The 26529-nt window shown below is 38.3% G+C and overlaps 1 protein-coding gene across 30 annotated transcripts in view; it reads right to left on the bottom strand.

The window, feature by feature from the left end:
- The window catches only part of FN1 (fibronectin 1), a 75939-nt gene that overhangs the window by 32918 nt on the left and 16492 nt on the right, over positions 1-26529 (bottom strand). For all 30 annotated transcript variants that reach the window (XM_050751210.1, XM_050751211.1, XM_050751214.1 and 27 more), the window contains exons 12-24: positions 25981-26124; positions 21793-21914; positions 16711-16891; positions 16340-16516; positions 15090-15218; positions 14904-14993; positions 13912-14106; positions 13013-13285; positions 11174-11440; positions 6019-6113; positions 4445-4613; positions 3904-3990; positions 1290-1481 (exon numbers count right to left, since the gene is read on the bottom strand). In XM_050751210.1, coding sequence (XP_050607167.1) covers positions 1290-1481; positions 3904-3990; positions 4445-4613; positions 6019-6113; positions 11174-11440; positions 13013-13285; positions 13912-14106; positions 14904-14993; positions 15090-15218; positions 16340-16516; positions 16711-16891; positions 21793-21914; positions 25981-26124 — 2121 coding nt within the window. The remainder of the gene's footprint in view (positions 1-1289; positions 1482-3903; positions 3991-4444; positions 4614-6018; positions 6114-11173; positions 11441-13012; positions 13286-13911; positions 14107-14903; positions 14994-15089; positions 15219-16339; positions 16517-16710; positions 16892-21792; positions 21915-25980; positions 26125-26529) is intronic.

The following is a 26529-nucleotide window of genomic DNA, read 5'->3' as shown; positions in this document are numbered from 1 at the left end:
CATTGATGGAATGTTAAAGCAATGATGGTAATATGCAATCTGTTTTAAATTCTCTGAAAAGACTTCCTAAGCATCATGAACAGTTTGCTTCCCTGGAAGAATAAAACAGGTTACAATATTCTTTTAGGGATTTTTTTGTTTGTTTGTTTTGTTTTGTTTTTGTTTTTGCATTTTGAAAATGTCCTTAAAGGGTACAATTTGAACTGTTCAGATTCCTAAAAATCATATGCCTGTTTAGGATGTCAAAACCATTCTTAGAGCCTAGACATAGTATCTGAAGTAAGCATCAGCAATGTTTAATAAGTATCTGAAATAAGTGTATGAAGTAAGTATCAGTATTATTTAATAATTCCAAAACTGTTTTAGTAGAAAATAAGCTTGCATGAAGAAGGTTAAAAAATAATAATAATTAGGTGATAAATTGATATTTTTTCTCCCATACAAAACTCATGACAATATCATCGCCATAATGCTAATGCATTATGAATGTATGGTGTGAAATGTGCCATTCAAAAGCACATTGAGGCTTAGGAAAGAGGCTTAAGGTCAAGGCCATTGCCACTATTTTAGTTCATTTATAATCAACATATGTAATTAGCGTTAGTAAAAGCATTCTTCTGAAGAGTCCAAAGGGGGACACAACTGTCCAATGCTTTCATTCTGTTATAACCCAATGGACAAACAAGCCTATCCTTAGACAGGCCTTTACAATGTTGTCTTTCAAGCCACAACAAAGAACACCCTGAAGGTGTGGCTTTTACTTCTTTTTTTTTTTAATCCAATTTTTAAAAAGAAGGATTTGAAACTGCAAGATGAAAAACTGGACGTGTCAACCAAATGCTGTTCCCGTGCTCACATACGAGGACAAAACTATTTTATAGGCAGCTGTTGGAAATTGATACGGACTGTAAAATCAGGCAGAAATGTACCGATGGGATGCATTTACCATATTACTTTGAGCCTGTCAGTACTGAGTACAGACACGTGACAGTGTTTTAGTCATACTTCCATGTGAGCGGACATTACAGAGTTAAAGCCGTGGCTGCCACTCCATTACATACTCGCTGCAACACACAGCATCCCAGTGAAGCACAGACAGTAAAGCGGTGTTAACAGCAAGCATTTGTCCAAATCGCTGCTTTGACTTCTTGGTTTTGGAGAGTGCAACTGGGAGATCGGAATTAAATCCCAACTATATTTGACACCCTTAACCGTCTAGGGATTAAGGTGCTAATCCCCACTCTTACTGGAAGTGCCACTCTCAGGATAGCAGCTTATTTTTCTATTACCTGGGATGATGGTATCAGAGATAGGGACACTTTCCTTGTCATCCTTGACAGTGTAAACACTGACATTGTACTCCAGGCCGGGACTCAGGTTATCAAAAGTGCAGGAGCTCTGATCAGCATGGACCACTTCTTCCAAAGAATATCCCTGCTGGCCGTTTGTAGGGGTTGTGGTAATTCTATAACCAGTAATGTCTGGAGGAAAAAAAAAGAGGAAGTTATTGCACAGAGCATCTGTGAACCAGAGCATATTTAACTAGACTCCAATGACGGACTCACAGAGCGGAATGCAGAAGGACTTGGCATTTGCTGAGGACTCCACTGTCACTGTCTTTCAATGCTTGCAACAATCCTTTCAGGCAGTACTAAGATCCTCACTTTATTTTATTTTTTGTTTTTATTTTTTGAGACACAGTCTCCCTCTATCACCCAGACTGGAGTGCAGCGGCACGATCTTGGCTCACTTCAACCTCTGCCAAGATCCTCACTTTAAAGGAAATTTTGAACCAGGGGAGTGATTCCCAAAAGCTTTCATTTCCAAATCCCATGGTCCTACCACTGTACCCTGCTTTTCCTTAATGAATCATTTGAAGACAGCTGAGGAATATTCCTTTCTACCTGCCTAGTATGGAATCGCTCTCAACCTTAAGCACATTCCTCAGAGAGCTCTCCTAATTTAAAAGGTCTGAAACTATGGGATTTAAAGGAAGAGAACCAAGAAAGGAGAAAAGGCGAAAAACAAAAGTAGTGATACTTATTCTATAAAGAGTATTGATTGGGAGGTTGAGGCAGGCAGATCACCTAAGGTTGGGAGTTCAACACCAGCCTGGCCAACATGGTAAAACCCCATCTCTACTAAAAATACAAAAATTAGCTGGACGTGGTGGGGCATGTCTGTGGTCCCAGCTACTCGGAAGGCTGAGTCACGACAGTCGCTTGAGCCCAGGAGGCGTAGGTTGCAGTGAGTCGAGATGGCACCACTGCACTCCAAGCCTGGGTGACAGAGCGAGACCCTGTCTCAAAAAAAAAAAAAAAAAAAAAAAAGAGAGTATTGATTGTTGAAGTCTTCAGGAATCATAGAAATTGGGCAGTAAAAGAGTTGAGGGGGATGAGAGATATTCAAATAAAAACAGTGAGGACTAGAGAGCTATAGGGCCAGATTAAAAGTAAAATGAGAAAGTATATTAAACTTTATAAAAGGCAAGGAGATGACAGAATTTCATTTGCCATTAGGAACAGGGTAAACACTAATGTGGCAAATACAAGGAAACCCAACTGAATGAGAAATAAATATTGAGATCATTACACTTGCTAGTGATCATCCAAATGTGTGGGCTGGGTCATTGAGACAAGGTATGAATGATCCTGCTGCTAACAAGCGTGAAGCTTGCCAACTGAAAGTTTCAGATTCGGAGCAACTCAGCTGGAAATTGTATAGCTTTGGCTTAAACGATGTTTCCGCAGATAATGAAAACTTTACCAAAATCATTCTACTTCAGAGAGAGATTAAAAGAGATATTCTGAGCTAGTTTTTTTCTGTGTGGTTGCATACATTAATCAGACTTAGAGATGATAGCCTTAGCTCTGTGCCCTGGCAAAGATAAGAACTATACAGTACTTTTTTTTCTAACAAAAATTTCACAATAATTTAACAGTAAAATTAGAAATAGCTAAGGAATAAACTAAACATATCCCTTAAATTAACAAATATAGGAGGTTAGAATGCAATCAACATTAATTGGAACTTCTATTTTTGTTTAAGATTTTTCTCCATAAGTTTTGTGAGACTTCCATGCGGTTTTGGCAAAAGTAATGAATATCTAAAATTTCCTGTTATTGCCATAGTACATCGTGCTATTTGACTATTATTACAGCTATCTTTATACATTTTAGCATTTTGTAAATAATTTTCAAATATATATGAACAAGGAATTTAGACAAATGCTTCATTTAAAGCTTTAAAAATGGTCAAGAAACCCCTTAATCAAATTTTTCAGTTTGCATAGAATATAATTTTAAAAAATTACATTCCAAATATGTGATGTTGGGTGTGAGAAGGAGTCTACAAACTTAAGTTACAATCCCAGTTTTGTAACATTTAAAATGTGTGACTATGAGTAGGCCAATTTTTTCTAAGTCTCAGTTTTCTTATTCTGTAAAACGAAGGTATTTCTGCCTTTCATCACCCTTAAATATTTGTGGTGCAACTTATGACAAAACATTCATAAAACTTCAAGGAATAATAAACTTAGGCTCTGTAACAACTCACAAAAGGGAAATTACGTAATATGACTTCAGCCATTTGTTTGGCACTTTTTAATGCACTCAGCAAAAGGCACCTTCCACAGCGCTTTTCTTCAGCCCTACAGCTGTGTGAGGATCTGCCTTGTCCTCCTAGACTAGGGTAAGATTGTTCTGTTTCCTGTGATTGAAGTCAACGTGGATTAAAGCATCCTGCAGGCTGCCCCATGATGTACGTCATGTACTGCTATAGTCTGTATGGAGAGCTGAGCATTTGTAATTTGAATCCTTTCTTTGTCTGAAAGAAACAGTTTCTAAAATCTTTGTCTTGGGAAGGTATGGTGTATACTTGCCCTGTGATCCATCCCAAACTTACCTGGGGTGGTACTCCTCTCCCAGGAGACTGTGAGCACTCCAGTGTCAGGGTTTGTCTCCAGATGCAAGTTTGTTGGTGGAGACAATGCTACGGAGAAAGAAAATTTTAAAAGTTAAAGCTGACACAAAGCTCTTGACCTGTGTAATCTTTCCTCCTTCCCTACCTCCCTCTCTTCCACGCTTCTTGCCTCCCTCCCTCCCATATAAATATAGGTCACGTTATGAAAACATGATGGACAGCAGCAGTTCTCTGACAAGACTTTTCTTATGATTAATGATTTTGCAATACTATTGAAATTATTTTCATCTCGCCTGTTCATAAATATTCTTGACATGGAAGGAACATTTCTGATGCCATAAAATATAAAGCATGAATTGAACCTGCTACTCCAAATTCAGGAATAGCATTAATAATTTAAGTAAGGATGAGATATCTCCCCTGTGCCATTCTCATAAGTAAAAAGTGATATTGACACTAGATTTTTTCAAAAAGTGGAACAGTTTTAAAAACTAATAGAAAAGGGAAAAAGAGTTCTTCTTACGTGTCACCACTTTGTTTACAATTGGCGCATCTCTTTCCTGTCCGTCTCTCAGGACTTGGATGGTGTAGACATATTCCACTCCTGGAGTCAAGCCAGACACAACGATGCTTCCTGAGTCTGAAGTCACTTCTCGTGGTGCCTCTCCTCCCTGGCTTGGTCGTACACCCAGCTAGAGGAAGGAAAGCAAAATAAACACCAAGGACGAATATTTCCAGAGGCCTGTTACTGCTGTGAGGTTGTGATGCTTTAAATAGCGTAAACTCTTCAGAAACTGCACAATGTACTTTTATTAGGAAATGATTTGGGGACTCTTTTATATACTTTAGCTGGAAATTCCCCAAGGTGGGGAAGGTATCTTCCAAACTGCATTAAGGTGGATTATTACGGAAGGTTCCAGAGAAATGTCATTACATACTGTTTTGCTTGATAAAGAATCTCTTGTTACAAACCAGACATACCCAGGGACTGTGGGCCACATGGTATTTTGTTTCTATTTTTCTGTGTGTGTGCTGGAAGGAATGTTTGAGCTCTCCTTTTAACAAGTTATTCACATTCAATTCACCTTTTAGTTGCCATATAAAGGCACTAGCCCCTGTAGCAACTGTATTGCAAAAACACACCTTTCGAAGAGCTATGTTCATAGCTTCAACTGCAGGATGATACATTACAAGAGAAGAATTAGAATAACTATGCCCGTAATTTAAAATCCTTTTAAGATCCTTTTTCAAAAACTCAGGTAACACTGTGCTATCAAATAGTGTCCAACTCTAAAGAGATCCTTCACACACCATAAGGCTTCTGAAAGTCAGCATGACATTCAGGGAATTTAAAAGGTATACTGGCAATCTTCAAAAAGTTCCTCTATATTTGAGTAGCATAATCATAAGTATGGCCATTCATATACTTTATCTTTGGTGTATTTTTTTAAATAATCAAGGGGATTGAGTAATGATTTCCAGCGATAACAAATATTTCTGTCTTCACACTAAATGCCAAAGAATGGAATTCTTTTAAACATATTCATTTGTATTCATCACTTCCCTAATATCATTACTTTAAAGAAGATGAATCCAGATATCCACAGGGAAACCTTAATCTTAACTTCTATTAAGAGATTTACCCGCAGCGCTTTGAACAGTTGGAGATGAAACTGATTGGATGAAAATGCGATTTTTAAGTGACTCTGAGTTTAACTGATCTCCCTAAATTGGCTTTTGTGAACTTGTTCACACCCATTTAGAATGACACATCAAATAAAGTTTTCCTATGTTTTTTTGAAATGTAGTTCCCTGCGGGAAAGGATAGAGAAAATAAGATAACAACAAGCAGCAGCTTCGTGCTAATGTTTTATCCTTAGAAAAGCACTTTCATAGCCTCCATCCATTCTTGGAACAATTCAGTGAGGTAGGCAGGGAAGGATTGTTAGGCCCTGACAATGTAGTCAAAGATGTATGAACAGAAGCAGGTGGCAAAACCCAGGTCTCCTGACTCCTGAGCACCCTGTTTCCACTACATGGGAAACACAAGGACAGCTCAGGGCTGTATCACAGAGATTAGGAACATGGGCAGTTTACCTTAAAACCAATTCTTGGAGCAGGTGTCCATGTGATCACAATGGTGGTCTCGGTCACCTCGGTGTTGTAAGGTGGAATGGAGCTCCCAGGCTGCACTGTGAGAGAGAATCAATACACGTTTTCAAAACTTAAGATCACAGATGATTTCATAGAATAGAGATAACAAGTATCTTTATAGAGAACCTCAGTTTAACCAAGCAGTGGATAGAGAATGTAACATATTTTTTCATTGGGTGAGAATTGGGAGAGGATCAGGCTTCTCAATCTTTAATGTGCCACACACATCATCTGGGTCTGGCTAAAATGCAGATTCTGTTTCTGGAGGTCTAACAAAGAACTAGGGAGTTCGCATTTCTGACAAACACAGATAATACCGATTCTGTTGGCCCATGAATTATACCTGAGTAACAAGGGGTTAAATATTCGCTAAGGCAGTCTTTTCAATGAAATTATATAATCTAATTCATGTCTTTCCATCATTGTTGGGATTTGAGTTTTATGACAATAAATTTCCCTATATCGTCAGTGTAAAATCCCTTATAAAATGTACAACTGGCCACCACAAACTGATTATCGTATTGTTTCTTAATCATTAATTTAAGAACAGTGGTAAATTATAGATGATGATCTAAAAACAGTTTTATGCTGGGCAGGGATTGGTGGCTCATGCCTGTAATCCCAGCACTCTGGGAGGCTGAGGTGGGCAGATCATTTGAGGTCAGGAGTTCGAGACCAGCCTCGCCAACATGGTGAAACCCTGTCTCTACTAAAAATATGAAAAATTAGCCGGTCATGGTGGCTCGTGCCTGTAGTCCCAGCTGCTGGGGAGGCTGAGACACAAGAATCGCTTGAACCCTGGAGGTAGAGGTTGCAGTGAGCCGAGATCATGCCATTGCACTCCAGCCTGGGTGACAGAATGAGATTCCATCTCAAAAAAAAAAAAAAAAAAAAAAAAAAAAAAAAAAAGCTTTATGCTGAATTATTCCACAATAATGGTCAACTATTTTTGGTTGCAGTAAAACATGCTATATAAAAGTTAAACAAAATCTGCCACCATGGATGCACTTTGAAGTCTAAAGATTTGTACTTTAAATATGTGATTATTTATTCAGAATAATAACACTGCAAAAATTTAGTATTTTATCACCAGAATCAGGAATCATAACAAGTTTGTTTTGCATTTTCTAGCATCTTGACATCACTGTTCTTTTTCTTATCGAAAATATTACTTTGGCTGGGTACAGTGGCTCATGCCTGTTATCCCAGCACTTTGGGAGGCTGACGTGGGTGGATCACTTGAGGCCAGGAACTCAAGACCAGCCTGGCCAACATGGGGAAACCTCATCTGTACTAAAAATATAAAAAGTAGCCAGGTATGGTGGTAGATGCCTGTAATCCTAGCTGCTTGGGAGGCTGAGGCAGGAGAATCACTTGAACCTGGGAGACAGAGGTTGCAGTGAGCCAAGATCACACCACTGCACTCCAGCCAGGGCGAGAGAGCAAGACTCCATCTCAAAAAAATAAATAAATAAATAAATAAATAAATAAATAAATAAATAAATAAAATAAAATAAAATATTACTTAAACAAATTTTTATTTTTATTTTTTGAGATGGACTCTTGCTCTGTCACCCAGGCTAGAGTGCAGTGGCACAATCTCATCTCACTGTGACCTCGGTCTCCTGGGTTCAAGTGATTCTCCTGCCTCAGACTCCCATAGCTGGGACTATAGGTGCCTGCCACCACACCCAGCTAATTTTTGTATTTTTAGTAGAGACGGGGTTTCACTATGTTGGGCAGGCCAGTCTCAAACTCCTGACCTCAGGTGATCTGCCCACCTTGGCCTCCCAAAGTGCTGGAATTACAGGCATGAGCCATCGCACCTGGCCAAAAATAAAAAAAAAAAATTTTTTTTTAAATCTTCTTTTTAAATAAAAGATTTGTTTTCGGTTTTAGCACCAAAAATGAAAGAAAGAGAGAGAGAGAAAGAAAGAGAAAGAAAAGAAAGAAGGAAGAAAGGACGGAAGGAAGGAAAGGAAGGAAGGGAAGGAAGGGAAGGAAGGAAGGAAGGAAGGAAGGAAGGAAGGAAGGAAGGAAGGAAGGAAGGAAGGAAGGAAGGAAGGAAGGAAGGAAGGAAGGAAAGAATGTATATATGAAGTTAAGATAGAGCTTTCTAACAACCTCACAAATCTTATTATAAATTTAGAAAGGTAAAGTCACAGAAGGCCATATATTTTGAGTTGGGTAAGTTAAGTTCAAGGGTATCAAGTGTGTGAGTAGCCCTGGTCACATGTTTGATATCTCCACAATTCTTCCTCTCTTTGCATCTCAATCAAATTTTGTTCCCATTGGGGAAAAAACCTCCGAATGTATTTATACTAAATTATGAATGGCTGGCAAGACAAAGAATTAGTCTCCAGAGTTATACAAACAGGGATTAAAAAGTGTTCAGACTCCAGTCTCAACTCAACTCCAGTCAATTTTTTTTTCTTTGCCATGTGGGAATTTAGAATCAACATCGCAATTCTCGCATTTCTTTTTCAGTCTGGATTCTAAGGAGCCATTTTTTTATTTTAAAAATATTGTGTGAGAAAAAGCCAAAGATATATGTGGGCCACTTCATAATGATAGCTCTAATGGCTGAATTGAGGTACTACTGGTTTAGTGGGCTGTTTCATCTATGTATGTTATTATTTTGATGGTGTTTGGTGGGGGTTGGGGGAACATGACTGGGATGGGTGACCCCGATGCCTTTTAGTACCTCTGAAATTATACACCACTTGGCTGCTGCTGACTCTGCCAAAATGCCATGACAGCCCTGTGTGACCATTTTTTAATGGCCCACGAAAAGCAATTCAGAGAACAGTCAGTTTCTTTCACTGAACATCTGTGAAAACCACAACTTTTTTACAAATTATATTTGCCTCAACTGTCCTGGGCTTTAAGACTAGGTATTTTCTATTGCTTGAGCCAGCCAGCTAGAGTCTTCCCAAGTTTAAGATGATGCTCTCTGCCTGGGAAGGCCATTATGGGAAAATCACCAAACCACAAACCCACAAACGATGTCAAACAAAGGATGTGATTCTGAGTGTGAGCTATGGGTTCTGGCAGGTCTTGTTAGGGAAGAAAGCCCAGCTGTTAAAGAAATAAAATTTGCCCTATCAATACAGGAATAAGCTGAATTTTCCCCAGAAACAGCTTTTTCCCGTAACTTTTCTCACATTCGCTCTTAAGAATTTAGCACAAGTTATAAAACTCAGAAAAGTTACTCCCAGAATTCAGCTTAGTAAGACAGTAAAAAAGTTACAGAAACTTAGTAATTTCAAAACCATGCAAGCCTTGAGGATGTTTACAACCTTAAGGAGTACTTAAAGTTCAAATGGAGTTGTAGAATACCCTGCTTACATTAGTTTATTTAAATATAAGCTTCGTTGAACTGTTTTTGTTATTATTCCTTTCTCAATCATCTATTCACCAAGTATTTTTTGAAAGCATACAATGTTCCAGACACGATGTTAAACTTTATCTAATAAAATTACTTTTGGCTATTAGTACTTCAATTAAAATAATTATATTTTATATGAATCTATTATGCAAAGCATAAAATAATATATCCAATATATCAAAGTCTTCAGAAGTACTTGAAATATCTTGACCCACCACCTTCCCTTAATTATTGTTAGCATCATTAAAAATGCTTTTTCTTTCTTCAGCACTGTGTTCAACCAAAGAAACTACATAAAATATGCCTTATGTTAAGGAATGAACAAGACAACTATAGACTTCTACATTTTAGTAAAAGACAACATCTACTGAAAGGGCACCTTCACTGAAATCTCCATTCTAATCCACTGAAGGACATTTATAACAAATGAATATTTACAAGAAATATAAAGACATTAATTTCATGAGAGTAGATCTTAGACTATCTTAGAACCGTGTAAAATTTTAGCCAAATTTTCAGGTAAGCTTATTTGCAAATTAAAAATGAATTTTACTTGCTTACGATTAACTATTATTTAGGAAAAGGGCCAAATTTCATACAGTAAATTTAAATGGAAGTAAGTTTTCCTTAAAGTATGTATTTTTATGGGGAAAAGTTTATATTTTCTTTGGGAAATCAATTCCATAGTTATTTACAAACTAGGCTTCTATTGACTTTTTGAATGCTTTTTAACATCCATACTTTTAAATTAGTCGAAGAGTAACATTTGTTGAAGGCTCTTAGAAAATTGCAAACTAGTCCATGGTTACAATATATGCTAAAAAAGTGCTTATGTTAGGTGCTTCTATAATTCAAAACGTCAAGTTGAAAATAACAAATAATGTTCAGCCAGAAATAAGGAGTCTCATAATTCTCTGTAATGTAAATGGAAATGTATTTAATAGAAATCAGTTTGTGAATAGAGGTCTTTATTGTGATGTAGATATGTGGGAGATTTAAGACCACTTCCTTTAAAATGTTGAGCAAAAGGACAGACGTGGCCAAAAATTATTGTTAGTATTTTCCTCCTCTGAGGAATTTCAAGAGTAATTTAAGAAAAAAGCAATTCTGTCTGCAAAAGTACTTTAATCTTCTGCAGCCAACACTCATAAAGAAATCATTTCCCTGGCTTCATGTTCAATTAGTTGGTTCCCATTCAACCTGTAGATATTTTTATTCTGCATTCATAGTTACTATTCAATGCCCAAAGTAATAGAATATAGACATAGGTGCTAATTTTTTCTTGCCTTAACTAGTATTTGGTAAATTCATTTAATGTAATAGAATTTAATTTTTGTAATAACAGAGTGCTTTAAACCCATGTTACTCAAAGTGCTGGCTCTAGAGGAAAGAAAGAGCTTGGCAATGTATGCGAATTAACGCACTGCTTCCTTCAAGAAAATCTGGCTTCAGAAAAATTCTCAGCTCTACTAAGCAGTGTGCTTTGTGATTTACATTCTGGCACAACTCTTTTTCTTGTTGCAGACTAGCAGCAAACAATTAACGGGCCAGCAGCCAGTCTACGGAGCACATTTTTAGTATCACTGATTTAAATATATACTAACTTTTTAATGTTTTTTTTTTGGGGGGCCGTTGTTTTGTTTTTTTGTAAAGCATGAAGAATAGAGAATGTAAATATAGTTAAGAAAAGGCATTTAATTTTCGGCTTACGTGTGGTAAAGACTCCAGTGGCTTTGGGGCTCTCTTGGTTGCCCTTTATGGCCACAAGGGATACGGTGTACTCAGATCCAGGCTGCAGATTCCTCAGTGGGTACTTCGAGACAGAGGGACCCACATTGTACTGCCTGGGCTGGCCTCTTCGGGTCAGGCCCACAGTCAGTCGGTATCCTGTTATCCGGGCCCGAGGTGGAGTCCATCTCACCAGGACAGTAGAATCCGTTTCATTGACAAACTGGAGGTTAGTGGGAGCATCCAGTTCTAGGAAAAAAGATGAAACATGCCAAGAAATATTTAGATCAGTAATGATCATAACTCAAGTCCTGAAGCTTGATTGAATGTCTAAGTTTTCTCTCCTCAAGGTTGCAACTATGTGAAAGTCAGAACCCCGGAAAAACTGAGCCAGTAAGAGATTGAGTGCTACATAGAACTTTGCCAAAACTCTGCCAGTCATGAGAAATTGTGGAACCATTTTGCTTGACTGTGATCCTTCGGGAAGTCTAATGTTCCAGCATGACCTTCCCATCACTCTCAGAAATTATAGTTACATTAAAGCAATGGTATTTTTAAAAAGGCAAAACAAACACTTCTGAACTTCACAGGTTGCTCTGAGCCAAACAGATTAAGGAAAAAGGGATATGCCTCCTAAAATGACAGCAAGAAGAAGCTCTCTATGGGTCAGAAGCAATATTCTGTGAAGAGTCCCTGCTAGAGAAATAAAAGTTATTTTCACATGGTTCAGATTAGACAGTAATTACAGTAATGATAACATATCCTCAGATTCATGGTAGGATACTGGTGAGTTTGCACTATCAGAATCACATAAGTTGTGGAGTTTATTCTTAAGAATAATAACCAGCAGTTTTCCCACCGAAATTTAAATTACATTTCAAATAGAGGAAATATTTAAGAGGCAGTCAAGTATAATAATTCAGAGCATGGGCTTTGGACATAGGTTATAGAGCCAGCTCTATCCATTCCTATCTCTGTGACCCTACAAGTTCCAGAATTTTTTTAAAGCCTCAGTTTCTTTATGTATTCAATATGGATACTAGTAAGACCTTCCAGCTGGGCACGATGGCTCATGCCTGTAATCCTAGCACTTTGGGAGGCCAAGGTGGGTGGATCACTTGAGGTCAGGAGTTTGAGACCAGCCTGGCCAACATAGTGAAACCTGTTTCTACTAAAAATACAAAAATTAGCAGGGCATGGTAGCGCATGCCTGTAGTCCCAGCTACTTGGGAGGCTGAGGCAAGAGAATCGCTTGAACCCAGGAGGTGGAGGTTGCAGTGAGCTGAGACTGCGCCACTACTGTCCAGCCCTGGCGACAGAGCGAGACTCCATCTCAAAAAAATAAAAAATAATAATAATAATAAGACCTTCCTTCCTAAGGTCAAAACAGAGAGTAAATATGAGAATAATGCTTGTAAAAACTGAGCAGATAAGCTGGTGGCTAGTAATACTAGATACTTGACAATTGCTATTCTTAAATGAATTCTACTGTGTTACGATCCTGCATTTTAACTTTGATCTAGATATATTTAGTTACAGGAAAAATGCACTCAAATTAGATTCTCTTCAGTTCTCCCTCTTAGTACCCTTCAGCTGATACATGTATTTTAGAAATGGGTTACCACTTAGCCTCATGGAGCTTGTTTGAGTTTTGTTTTCAAGTTTAATGTGCTTTGTGTTCACTATGCATTCCCTTGCCGGCTGGGTATTTCCCTCTCTCTAAGCCATACACCTCTGAGTCAATGGTTTGCTGCACTTCCTCACGGGCTGGAAGTGAGGGTGGAGAATTTGGAGGGGAGGTAAAGATAGGAAAAGACATACTGGTTGTCTGTTCGGCAGTCAGAGGCTTGCTCTCCCTCCCGTGGTTCACGGCAAAGACTTTGAAGTAATAGGTGACCCCAGGGGACAGCCCGGTGACTTCTGCGAAGGTGTTCCTGCTGATGGGCAACCTCTGCCCGTGCTCCCCAGGCAGGTTGACGGGGATCACATCCACGCGGTAGCCGGTCACTGCACTCTCAGGCGGTGTCCACATGATGGTGACCTTCACGTCTGTCACTTCCACAAACTGCAGGTCCCTGGGAGAGGGCACTGTATCTGACAGACAAGAGTCAACCAGTCATTCACATTTTCTGCTGAAGATTATTTTTAAGAAGCCAGTTTCTCGGATATGATAGGCAGTTCACTGAGCCTCTCATTCGAGAGTTTTGCTAAGTTTTGTCTCTTAATCAGATCATATTTTCATGGCCCCGTCATAGTGCTTAAATTATGACATTTGAACCTTTTGTCTAAAATAGTTAGGTAATAAATGAGTTACCAGCATATGAAGTGTCATATGATGGTGAGGGGAGAGGGTTATAAGAAAAGATACTAAAAAACAAAACAAAACAAACAAAAACCTTTGAAATAACTGCAGAAAATAATGTAATGGTTTTTGTTTTACTGAATCATTTTATAATACTTAAGAATCAAAGATGAAATGACCCTTGAGCTTCTGGGAGAAAATTTGTAGACGGACATTATGGTATTGGTTTTTAATAAGAAAGGCCAGTAGCCAGCTTTGATAAGTTACTTATGACATTTCAGCTAAACATCAGAAGTTTAGGGAAAAACTATTGCATAAGATTATTTGAATGTGGGAACTATTGACAGAGACAAAACCACCCCCCCTCAGGAACAATCTTGATAACATAACATAGGAAGTGTCTTCTTAAAAAAGTTACCTGAACGTGGGGTGCCAGTGGTTTCTTGTTGAATGAAAACAGGTGTACTTTCTTGATTTTCTTCCACGGCAAAGATAGTGATGTTATACTGAACGCCAGGTTGCAAGTCACTGAGGGTGACGGAGTTTGCAGTTTCAGGAAGGTTGAGTTCTGTGCTGCTGCCTTCTACTGACGGTGAATAGACTATTCTGTACCCTGCAGATGGATCAACAAAAGTTAAGATGCACTGTTTTCTTTGAGACCGAGGCTTAGAAACACCATAAATCCTCCCTTTTCGAATATTCCTTAGCATCTTGCTTGATTAGTGAAGAGCCAGTGATTCTTTTTGACTCTTTTAATATTGCCACTTCTTGTAATAATGACTACTCAGCACGAAGATAAAATAAGAACAGTCATGCAAACCTTGTTAATAATAAATGTCATCCTTGAAGACCTGAGATCCTTAATAAATGTCAATTAGAGATGCCATTAGGTGAAAATATTCATGTTAAGCTGATTTTTCCTCTTTGAGCTCCAGATGAGGGAAGCAATTAATGAACCAGCCTGAGCAGAGTTGTCTAGCACTGTGTGTGTCTTTTTGGAACTTCAGTGATGAGGCAGTTGAATCACCTAATGAGCTAAGAAGGCAGCTCAGCTTTCTCCTTAAGGATAAATCTTAGAGCAAGGTTTTCAGGAAAATTACACCTCTTCAACCCTGGGAACACTTGCTTTAATAAGCCAATGAGCTGGCTTTACAGGTTGTGTGTATGTTGTGGTGTGTGTGTATAAGGGAGTTGGTAAAATGGTTTCGAGGGGAAATGTGCCATAGAAAATAACTCCCCCCGACACACACACACACACACACACACACACACACACACACACACACCTCTCTCCCATAAATTATATTGGAGATTTAAAGTGATATGCAGATCCACAGTCAGAATCTGCGCCCTCCCTGTTGATGTCATTAAGATTAACATAGCAGCCAAAGAGCGGGAGGCTCAGCTGACCTGTGATGGGAGCCTGGGGTCTGCTCCAGCGAACAACAATTGAGGTGTCATCAACTTGGTCCACAGTCGGGTCAGGAGGGGCATCGGGCGCTAAGAAAGAAAGTGGGGCAAACAGTCAGGAAGTGCTACTACAGGCCTGTGTTTTACAGAAAAAGATTCTTTTAACATTATGTAGCACACAGGTACCTGTTGTTTGTGAAGTAGACAGGATCAAACTCTGCTCCCCATCCTCAGATATCTCATAGACATTTACAATGTATTTTCGGCCAGGAAGCAGGTCAGGGATGTTCACGGAAGTGGCTGTGCTTGGAAGATCTTTGAAATGAAAAGACAAGGTAACTAATCGGAGCAAACTAGTCCCTCAAATGATTCTACAGCTTAGAAGAAGGATATTTTAAGAACTATATATTCATAGGGAAAAATGACTGAAGGTAATGTGCTAATAGATAATCAGTGATTATTATTTTTACGGAGTCTTGCTGTGTTGCCCAGGCTGGAGTGCAGTGGTGCGATCTCAGCTCACTGCATCCTCCACCTTTCGGGTTCAAGCAATTCTTCTGCCTCAGCCTCCTGAGTAGCTGGGATTACAGGTGCACACCACAACACCTGGCTAATTTTTTTGTATTTTTATTAGAGACAGAGTTTCACCATGTTGACCAGGCTGATCTCGAACTCCTGGCCTCAAGTGATCCACCAGCCTTGGCTTCCCAAAGTGCTGGGATTATAGGAGTGAGCCACTGCACCCCGCGTAATCAGTGATTATTAATGTACTATGGGAAAACCCCACTCCTTGTCTTTCTCCTTTCTCCTCTTCCTCCTTCCTTTCATTTTTCCAACTTTTTCTCTAAAGATGTGTAACTTTTGTAATCTAATGCCAAATTTTTAAAAATAGCTCTCTGCAGTAAGAAGTCAGGGTAGTGATTATTGGTGGAAGATGATGTGGTCAGGGTAGACAGATGTTCTTTTTCTTGATCCGGGTGCTGGTCTTGTGGTGTGTTCACTTTATAAGAATTCAAATTCACTGAACTCAGTGCTTACGATTGGCACACACTTCAGTGTGCTGATAAAGTTTTTTAAAGGCCCCTCACCATAACTATTTGAAAAGTATGAGTGATGATACTGTGCTAACATTGTCAGCTGCAGTCCTGGTAATTACTTCCACCAAGAAAACAGCTTTTGCTGTAGAAACTTGTGCCCAGGTAGGCACATGATGCAGCTGGCATCAGGGACCAGGAACATGTGAGGGTGGCTTGGGAAAAACCCGGCCACTTCCTAGAAAGAGTCAGTCCTTTCTTTCCTCATGCCGAAGGCTGGTTTGTTCAGTCTGAGCTGTCAGCCAGTTCCAGACCACAGATACCACCTGCCTAGAGGCCCCTCCCAGTGAGAGTTTTCCAGCAGCTGCCCCAAACCGGTCTTGAGCGACATATTGCGCTTACCCAGATACTGTGGCTCATCTCCCTCCTCACTCAGCTCATATTCCACCCGGAATCCTGACACAGTGTCGGAAGCTGAGACCCAGGAGACCACAAAGCTGCTGGCTGTGATTTCAGTGACAGATTCAGAAGTGGCCACAAGGGGAGAAAGGGGAGTTGTCTCTCCTGTCACGGTGTTGCCTAGAGAGTCACAGAAAGGGGAAAGTCAGCCTTCAGCCTTCTAGAAAATGTACCGTCCTTGCTGCCAACATCATTTTTAAAAATGTTGGTGCCCCTCATGGAAGAATATGAATTGAGAAGGAAAGCACTTCCTCAGGAGAGCTCAGCTCCAGGAACCTTGGGCATAGGAGGCGTGAGGGTGGTTGTGTACGTACTGGTCACAGGTGTGCTGGTGCTGGTGGTGGTGAAGTCAAAGCGAGTCACTTCTCGGTGGCCGTACTGCTGGATGCTGATGAGCTGGCCCTCGTATACCACACCAGGCTTCAGGCCTTTGATGGTGTAGGAGTTTAAGTGGCCTGGTATGGTAGCTTCCTTCCAACGGCCTACAGAATTTTTCTGAAAATTTAAATAAACACACACACACACAAGTGTTTACAAGGATGAACATTTGAAGATGATGTTCAGTAATCTTCAGAGAAGAATGACATAGGCAGGACTTAGGCAGCTCCATTCCAGAGGCACATCATGGAAAACTGGATTCCCAATGGTTATATAGTTAGGTATAGTTAAATATAATGCTAACTATTGTTAACATAGTTAACACATAATGCTAACTACTGTTAACATCAACAAACTGCTGCAGTTTACTTACTAATACCCATTCTCTGTGCTATTTACCTACATTCTCCCATTTAGTCTCCATATCCTCCTGATGGTGAGGCAATGGCATTGTTGCTCCCATTTTACAGATGGAGAAACAGAGTGATATGTGATATGTCCGGGGTGACATAGTTGCAGACACTGGGCACCTTCCCTTTTTTTTTTTTTTGAGACAGGGTTTCACTCTTGTTGCCTAGGCTACAGTGCAATGGTGCAATCTCAGCTCAACGCAACCTCTACCTCCCGGGTTCAAGCGATTCTCCTGCCTCAGCCTCCCAAGTAGCTGGGATTAGAGGTGTGTGCCACCACACCCGGCTAATTTTATATTTTTAGTAGAGATGGGGTTTCTCCATGTTGGTCGGACTGGTCTCGAACTCCTGACCTCAGGTGATCCGCCCACCTCGGACTCCCAAAGCGCTGGGATTACAGGTGTGAGCCACCACACCCGGCCCACACCTTCACTTTTACCAAGTTAATTATGTTATATCAGTAACATAATATGATTAACCTAAGCTTTGCCTCTCCTATTTATTTTTTGTTCCTATAACAGATAACATTCCTCTCTGAAGTACAGAAATGCCAATGCCATATATTCTGTCTTTTAACTCAGTGGGATACCATTCAAGTTTCTTGCCCTGAAAAAACAAAGGCAGAATGTTGCTTTGTGACTCAGTTCCTGGGGCCATCACATACCAGGTTCAACAAGTCTGGTTTTGTGACTCATTCTTGGATAGGAGCTACCCCATCAGAAGTGGTTACCCAATTTTGGACAAGACTGCAGAAAATACGCAATTTTGGTTTATTTAATCTTTTGCTCCCAGTTTATATTTCACATCCTGTTCAGCTTCATTAATATGCCATGGGTCACAAAACTCAGTGCAATAAAATGTGTATGAAAGAAACACCCTTACTTCAGACAAGATGAGACACTTTCAAGTGTAAATATTCTAAACTAATATAAGTCAAAATATGTTTTTTATGCCCAGTGGTTTTTTAAAATTACCCAGTCAACCAGTTCCTCAATAATTCAAATACTCAAGTGTCCATTTATATTTCTGGAATAAGCGAGAGTGATCGTAGTACTCTTCACAGTGAAATTTTAACTCCAATACACTGTGGAAAAAATTTGAAATCAGTCACTGCAATTAGCTCAAATTTAGTAATAAATCATTTTTCAATGTGAGCTTGTTTGGTTAGTTATTAGAAGAAAATAACAGAAAATAAAGTCTCAGGCGGCATCCATTAAAAAAATCCCTGAATTTATGTAGTTGTTAAAAATCTCAAAAAATTTGTCACTGCTGCTCTTTGAAGACTTTCCAATTCAACATACATTTTATATCTCCTTTTAAGTGTCTCCCACTGCAATGGTCTCACATAATACTTTGGATATCCTTAATTTTAAAGTAAATAAAATTAGTGATGCAATAAGAAGATGAGAGACTAGAACGTGTTGGATGCACTGATGCTGTTGACTTAGATCACTGGATATCAACTTCTGCAAATGGCCAGATTATGGACATAGGGTGAAAGAAGAAAAAAGGATGACTTTTTTTTTTTTTTTTTCATTCACCATTTGTTAAGCAGTGTGCCAGGTGCTGAACCATTCTAGACTCTAGGGAGACTATACTGAGCAAATGAGAAAGACACGATTCCCCTCTCTAAGAGAATCTGTTTCCATTTTCTATTCTTCTGGGCTTGCCGCCATGTAGACAACATGCTTACACCTCTATTTTTTTCATTTGTCAACAAGAAGTCATATTTACAGACTCTTTGCTATGAGACTTGAGGATTTATTTATATATTTATTTACGTGGACACAGGGTCTTGCTCTGTCTCCCAAGCTGGAGTGCAGTGGTGCCATCTTGGCACACTGCAACTTCCGCCTCTCAAGCTCAAACGAGCCTCCCGCCTCAGCCTCCCAAGTAGCTGGGACTACAGGTGCATGCCACCTTCCCCTGCTAATTTTTATATATTTTTGTAGAGCTGGGGTATGGGCATGTTGCTCAGGCTAGTCTCAAGCTCCTGGGCTCAAATAATCCACTGGCTTCAGCCTCCTAAAGTGCTGGGATTATACATGTGAGCCACCGTGCCCAGACAAAGTTGAGGATTTAGCTCAATAATACCACCCTTTTCCTTCCAGAATCGTGGACATTCCCAGGGTCTGACATTTGTATCATTATATTTGTTCTTCTTGTGTTTATATTTGTAATTTAAAGTATTAAGTATCTTTTTTTTTTTTGGACTTCATCAGCTTTTGGTACCATCTCTCTTGATTCTCTATTTTGAAAGATAAAGCTATCACCTCCTCTCTTCTCCACCTTCCATATCCACCATTTTTTCATGTAAATGTTTACTTTTTACTTTGTTTTTGTGCAACCAAGTTTCCATGATGCATCTATAGACCGATCGTATCAAGCATTAGAAATATATTCTTTTCAATGAGTCTAACATCATGACTGCTGGGTGGATCAAAGTTTCCAGAATCAAGGTTCAATGGAATTTTTCCTCTCTTTGTTTTTATACCTTAATATTGCTGCATTTTAGTTTGCTTTATATAGGAATTATTGCCTTATAATACATTCGGTTTTTTTTTTTTTTTTTTTTTTTTTTTTTGAGGCAGAGTCTTGCTCTGTCACCCAGGCTGGAGTGCATTGGCGCTATCTCGGCTCGCTGCAACCTCCGCCTCCCGGGTTCACGCCATTCTCCTGCCTCAGCCTCCAGAGTAGCTGGGACTACAGGCTCCCACCACCGCGCCCGGCTAATTTTTTGTATTGTTAGTAGAGACGGGGTTTCACCATGTTAGCCAGGATGGTCTCGATCTCCTGACCTCGTGATTCGCCCGCCTCGGCCTCCCAAAGTGCTGGGATTACAGGCGTGAGCCACCGCGCCTGGCCACATTTGGGGTTTTTTTGAGAAAGACTCTCTCGCTCTGTTGCCCAGGCTAGAGTGCAATGGCGTGATCTCGGCTCAACTCCCTGCAACCTTTGCCTCCTGGGTTCATGCGATTCTCCTGCCTCAGCTCCTAAGGAGCTGGGACTACAGGCATGTGCCCCCATGCCTGGCTAATTTTTGTATTTTTAGTAGAGATGGCGTTTCACCATGTTGGCCAAGCTGGTCTCAAACTCCTGACCTCAGGTAATCTGCCTTCCTTGGCCTCCCAAAGTGCTAGGATTACAGGTGTGAGCCACTGCACCCGGCCACATTTGGGTTTATTATACATTCCTCCACCTGATTGTCATGTTATTATTTTAACTGCATTATTTGCCCCTGTGATTAATTATCCCCAAGCCTGCTTTTTCTGTGAAGTCTCTCTTTATTCTTGGAGACCTCAATCCCTGATCCCTCAATCCCATCCTCATCTTTCTGTTCCATCTGTATTGGTTGCCCTCTAAGCCAGCTATGCAGTTACTACATTGCAAAGTTTTCCACCACTATCAGGGGTCTGATTTGGAAGCACTGTTTGCTGGACCCCACAACTTTCTTCTTATTTCACTCTTGTTTTTCTGGAGTGTATCTACAAATACTCTTAAGGAAAAGGATGTATGGAAAATAAACTACCAAAAATCTGTCTGAAAATATTAATGTGCCCTCATATTTGATTGATAATCTGGCTGAGTATGGAAGACTTTAAAAGTTTCTTTTTATCCTTGGAACTCTGACACATCAAAGATGTGTCTAGACGTGGTTCTTTCTGCTAATTTTTCTGGGCACCTAGGAGGCTCTTTTAAATCTGAAAAATTCTGTCCCTCTGCTTTAGGAATTTAGAAAAAGAATAATTTTAACAGTTTAAATTTTTCCCGAAGAGTTTAAATTTAACTGCCTGGGTTGGTCAAATTTTGTTTGTTTGTTTTTAATTGTGGAATTCAATAGCTATGATTTAAAATGGACATTTTTTTCTTCTATGTTTAAAATAGTGTTTCTCAAATTATGAGCCATGAACTTTGGAGTTAAACAGGGCAGGGTTTAGAGAGTAAGAGAAACTAAAACTAAATAGACCAATATCCTCCTTATTTGGTTTCTTCAATTTCTAGTCACTTCTCATTAGGAAATCACAGGGCTACTGTTTAAATAAACCAACTGTCATCCTTCATCTAAACTTCCCTCCCATCATCTCTTTTCCTTCTATCTAAATAAATTCAGTAGATCAAAAGTAAAATTTTAAAAATGATCACTTTAAAAGTGAATCAAAAAAGAAATATATTAATTTAGCTATTTTTTTTTCAAATTATGAAAATGACACCAGTAATTTTCCTTTGATGAGGTTGCAAGACATATAAAAACCTTAGATTCTCTTCCCACATTGGCCAAGAACAATTTTAAGCATTATCAGTTCTAAGTCCTTACAAAAAAGATTTCTCTAACATAAAGAGCTAAATTCTTCCAAATACCAGCCACCCCCGCCCCACTGCAAAAAAAAAAAAAAAAAAAAAAAAAAAAAAGAACCCAAAACCAAAATCCCCTCAGTCTACAAGTCAATTTAATTGAGCACATATTGTTTGTTCACTAAGCAAATATAATAAAGGCTATAGGAATAGTTAATCAGACTTATTGGCTCAAAAGCTGGGAAAAAAAGAAACCATCAGAATTTGATAAGGTCAGGAGACTCAGTATCCAAGGTTTCTGGGTGGGATACTCACAGGCCTCCACCTGAGAATGTACTTGGAAATGTGAGACGGCTGTGGTGCATTCCACTGGATGGGGTGAGAGTTGGGCTGACTCGGAGTCTCAGTGATAAATACTTGGACAGGACCACTTGAGCCTGGAAATGAAAATGTAACATTTAATTATCTTAGATATTCACTCCAACTTAAAACTGTGTACATGGACAGTCATCATTACAAACAGCTTTGCTTGTCGTTAAATGTGAGTATAGTAAAATTATTTGGGATTAGTTAATCTTTTAAATATTTACGTTGAAAATCAATGCAGCAAATCCATTTTTAGCTGATAATTACTGTTCTTCATATGAGAAATGCAAATCGTAGTTGTTTATAGCAAATAAAATACATTTTTAAAAAAAGTCTCTTGGCTTGCTTTTATTTTCTCTATTATCAAAGTAAGAATTATGAGAAAATTGTGAAACGATCCTATAAAAATAATGTAATACAGAATGCAAACTTCATTTACTTATTGTATTGAGCCTCTTTTAAAGCAAATTCTAATTTTGGAAGGTTTTCATCAAGAATGAATCTACTACCTAAGAAGGAAACAACATTCCAAAGGCCATATGAGATGATGTAAAACAAACACATTTCTAAATGGGGGTAGAATCTTAGACAAATAGGCAAAGGTAATAATTAAAGACCTAGTTTTATTTCTCATCAGTCTAAGCAATCTATCAGTTTGGAAAAAACATCTCGTTTTATTTTTATTCAAGAAGTGTATTCCCAAATCACACCATTGATCCATAAAATTATTAAGTGATTAAACTTATTTTTTTCCAAAATCAGTTATCAACAGAAATGACTTTATGAAGTATATACTAAATTCCGTATTTCTACATCTTGATGTTTATCACTGCTATCAACAAAATTTAAAGTATGGTTTTGGTTCTTTTGTCTAAAAAAAAAAGGAAAATAAGGGAAGTAGCATCAATTTCTAAATAGTGTTAACTCCATTTAAGATAATAATGAAATAGCTAGAAAATTTATGCTTGCAGAACAGAAAACTATCTTTTCTTAAAACACTATCTTTATGATGTCAGTCAATGTTTAAATTACTAGAAATAAAAATCATGTCTTATAATAACCTTTTCAAGAATTTTTAACTGACACTCTGTCAAACAGAGCAAAATTTTGCATGTGTAATAAAGCACTTCACCAGATTATTAACAGATTTAAGTTTTCTGAAAGCTTCTAGGAAAAACTACATTGATTTTCAAGCTTTATTATCTAAGCTGTTAAATTCTCTTTGAAAACAAAGCTTTCTGTAGCAGAAAAAAACATATAACTTGGATATCCATGTAGATTCAGAAATTCCAAAACAATATGCTCACTTCTACACCAGTAACAATTCCGGGTTGGTTGAAGATTAACAAATACTTTGAATCGTAATTCCATTTAATGCACATATTTCCAAGCCACATGAATACCAAAATACCAGAATGCATAAAATTATCAGTTTTTCATTTTAAAGTTGTATGCATTTCACAGAACACATAGGATGTTTGTTTTAATCAATTGGCCTAAGTCAATTCCATGTCCCTGTTTGAATTGCCCCTTCTGTTTATGAAGATCCTTACAAAGGGAAACACATTTTTAAAGACAACAATTCAAGAAAAATTTTGGAGATGTGACTATTTAACGTACTTCCATGTAGATCAGGAAAGCTAGGAATATCATGTCCTTAATTATTTATGATAATTGGCATAGGGTTATTTAAATATTGATCCTTTAAAGAAATCCGTCTACAATTTCCTCTATAAAGAGACATCTGATACACAGTTTATTTAGTTTTGTCAATCACGATTTTGAGGGGGGAAAAGCTTATAATGGTTAAATGTCTACTAAGTTTTAAAAAAGCAACATAAATGACCTTTACTGTTCACCTCTAAGCCTAATCATATTTCTACATCCACAAGGACACAAGGAGGAGGATAAAAACGGGCAGGGAAAGGAAGGAAAAAGGGTACTGCAATGGTTTTTACCCCAACCAAAGTGGAACAAAACTACGGGTCCCTTTTGCTTTCATAAGATTTTAAGCACTGGTCTGAAATTCTGCGTTTTAAAATTTAGCCTTGTGCCATAGCCCACCTTTAAAGGAAATGGACTGAACAGCAATGGAATTTAGCATGTTTTTGTTCAGGAAGTAGAGACTGTGACAGTTATTTCTTAGATCAATTAAATTCCTCTATACTAGCTTATACTACATATAATTACTCTAGCTTATATTACGTACCTTTGAAGACAGAAAAGTTAAAAATTATGACATCTTTTACATTATTAGATTTAAATTTTTGATAATCCTTTTGCTACTGGTAGTTGGTATAACTTTTTAAGTTAACTTAATTGGCATATACTAGCTATTGCCATTGTGAAATCTTTACTCCCTCTCTTATTCAATATGAATTAACTAACAATAAAATGGTTGAGATGATACCAAAAAAAGGAGATAGTATAATGTCTACACTTTTAAAATTAGTTTAAAATAAAGTCTAACTGAGTAATTTCCAATAGTAGTGTCCTTGGAGAAGTTAAACATTTATGATTTTTCGACTCAGTCCTTTTTTTCTCTATTTATTTTGCTGAGATCTGTGCTTTTCTAGTTGCTTATTGACAAACCAAATGTCTCTTATCTTTTGCTAGTTTGAACAACTCTACCAAGTTCTCTGTAGGAGGAACAAACAGGGCAGAACTCAGAGACAATCTATTGGTAATCTGTTGTTCCTTTATTCTCACCACACTCTTAAAGCCCTACATGCTAGGCCACTGAGCAAACCAGAGATACAGATAAGCACCAAAGAGCGTATCTGAGGTCAAATGCCAATCTCTTCCCTCCAAAATTGCCTCTGTGCTCAGTGGGCTCTTGCTGTTCTCCTTTTTAAAGAGTAGGAGTAAGGTCAACATGTAAAACTCCAATAACTCAAGGATTCCTTCCTTTACGGATTTTATCTCTAACATGTCCACCTAAATGCTTCCAGCAAGCATATATTAAGTTACAAAACATTAAGTGATTCCTACACCCAAATCCTCCAAGAAATACAACTTAGGAGGTTGATCAATCTGTGCTATAAGCCTTCAAAAGCAAAGTCACCTTCCCCAGCACTGACAGTGTCTGAGGGTTGGGAAAAGCAGAATCTTCCAAGTTCCCAGAAAAGGTGCATCTGGGTGTTTAGTACTTAGGATGGAACTTTAAAGGTAATCAGCTACAATCTCCCCATATTACAGATGAGGAAATGGAGGAGTGAGGCTTGGCTAACACTACCTTTGGCCAAGTTGTTCCCATAGCTTGTTCTCTGTCACAGTGAATCTCTTATTACAGAGTTAATTTAATCTTAATTTCTGTCACATGCAGATTCTGACACCCTGAAACTCTTTTTTATTTCTGAATGTAGGCCATATTTTAAGTCAAACATTAGTGAAGACTTTGGAGATTTTGTACCTCAGCAGTTGCTCAAATAACTGATGTCTTTTAATTAGCCTTTCATGTTTTAGTAACATGTTTTATTGTAATCACTCAGTGAATATTTAAATGCAATTTTTCCCCCAAATGAATTAATTACACCTACAGCTAGGTATGATGTCTTTTTGACCTGGAAAAACTCAGCAATAAACATTTGAGGGTGTTTGAACTGTGTGGGCAGAGAGTTGACCGAGTTACTCAACCCTTGGCCCAACATACTGTGTTCCTGGCTGCAATTGATCAAATAAATGAGAAGTTTGATACAAAGGGAGCTTAGATGACATGTTGAATGAACACGTACCCTAGGTTGCATTTCATGCCATCTCTCTACACAGCTTCTCTGTTAAGAATCATAATATAAAACCCCAAACCTTTACTCCCAGCATAACTCACTTGGTGGTTTTTATTTCCATGTATGGATATAAGATGAAATCAGCCAGAGTGTCTTAACCTAATGGCATATTTTACAGTGTTAAGAAGTAAAATTATAGACAGGCACATCTTCATAGCCTTCTCTACCTTTTACTTGACAGAGGAAGAGAGAAAAGTTATTTTAATGAAAAATTCAATTATTAGATAATAATAGGAGAAAAGGGTGGGAAAGAGGGGAGACCCCCAACTTAGGCATGAGATCATTAATAACCACTGCCCTGTTGTTATAACCCAATTGGCAGTTCTCAACTTGCAGTAATAGAGCTACTTACTTGGATAGGTCTGTAAAGGTTGGCAATGCCACTCCCCAATGCCACGGCCATAGCAGTAGCACTGGTATCTGACACCATGCACATACTTCTCCCATGAATCTCCAATTTGATAAAATGTCCCAGTCTCTGAATCCTGGCATTGGTCTAAAATACACGCAAGGAAAAGATAAACAGCCTTGAAGACTTAAAACTATGAATTTAATTTCAGGGTGCTAGAGCATACATTTAGTTTGAATAGAAATTTGCAACTGTCCTTACACATATATGCAGTCAAAAAAGTATTTTGTTCACATTCTTTACCTTACAGGACAATTTGTAATAATAATAAAAAAAAGTACCTATTAGGAGGAATAGTTTTCTAAAGGGTAATATTTCTAAATAAAAATGTAAAGATTTGGATTTCAGTGTATATTGATAATCTACATATTAATATTAAATATTAGATATTATTTTACCCATATTAATGTAACTGGCTTAACATTTGAATAGCAAGAAAAAAATCTGCAATAATTTCATTTTCCTTCTTCAAAATTTAAAGAAACTAATTTG

The sequence above is a fragment of the Macaca thibetana genome, chromosome 12, assembly GCF_024542745.1.
Source record: "Macaca thibetana thibetana isolate TM-01 chromosome 12, ASM2454274v1, whole genome shotgun sequence".
NCBI classification, from domain to species: Eukaryota; Metazoa; Chordata; class Mammalia; order Primates; family Cercopithecidae; genus Macaca; species Macaca thibetana.
The sequence above is the reverse complement of the archived record's forward strand: the minus strand, read 5'-3'. Positions and strand labels throughout refer to the sequence as shown.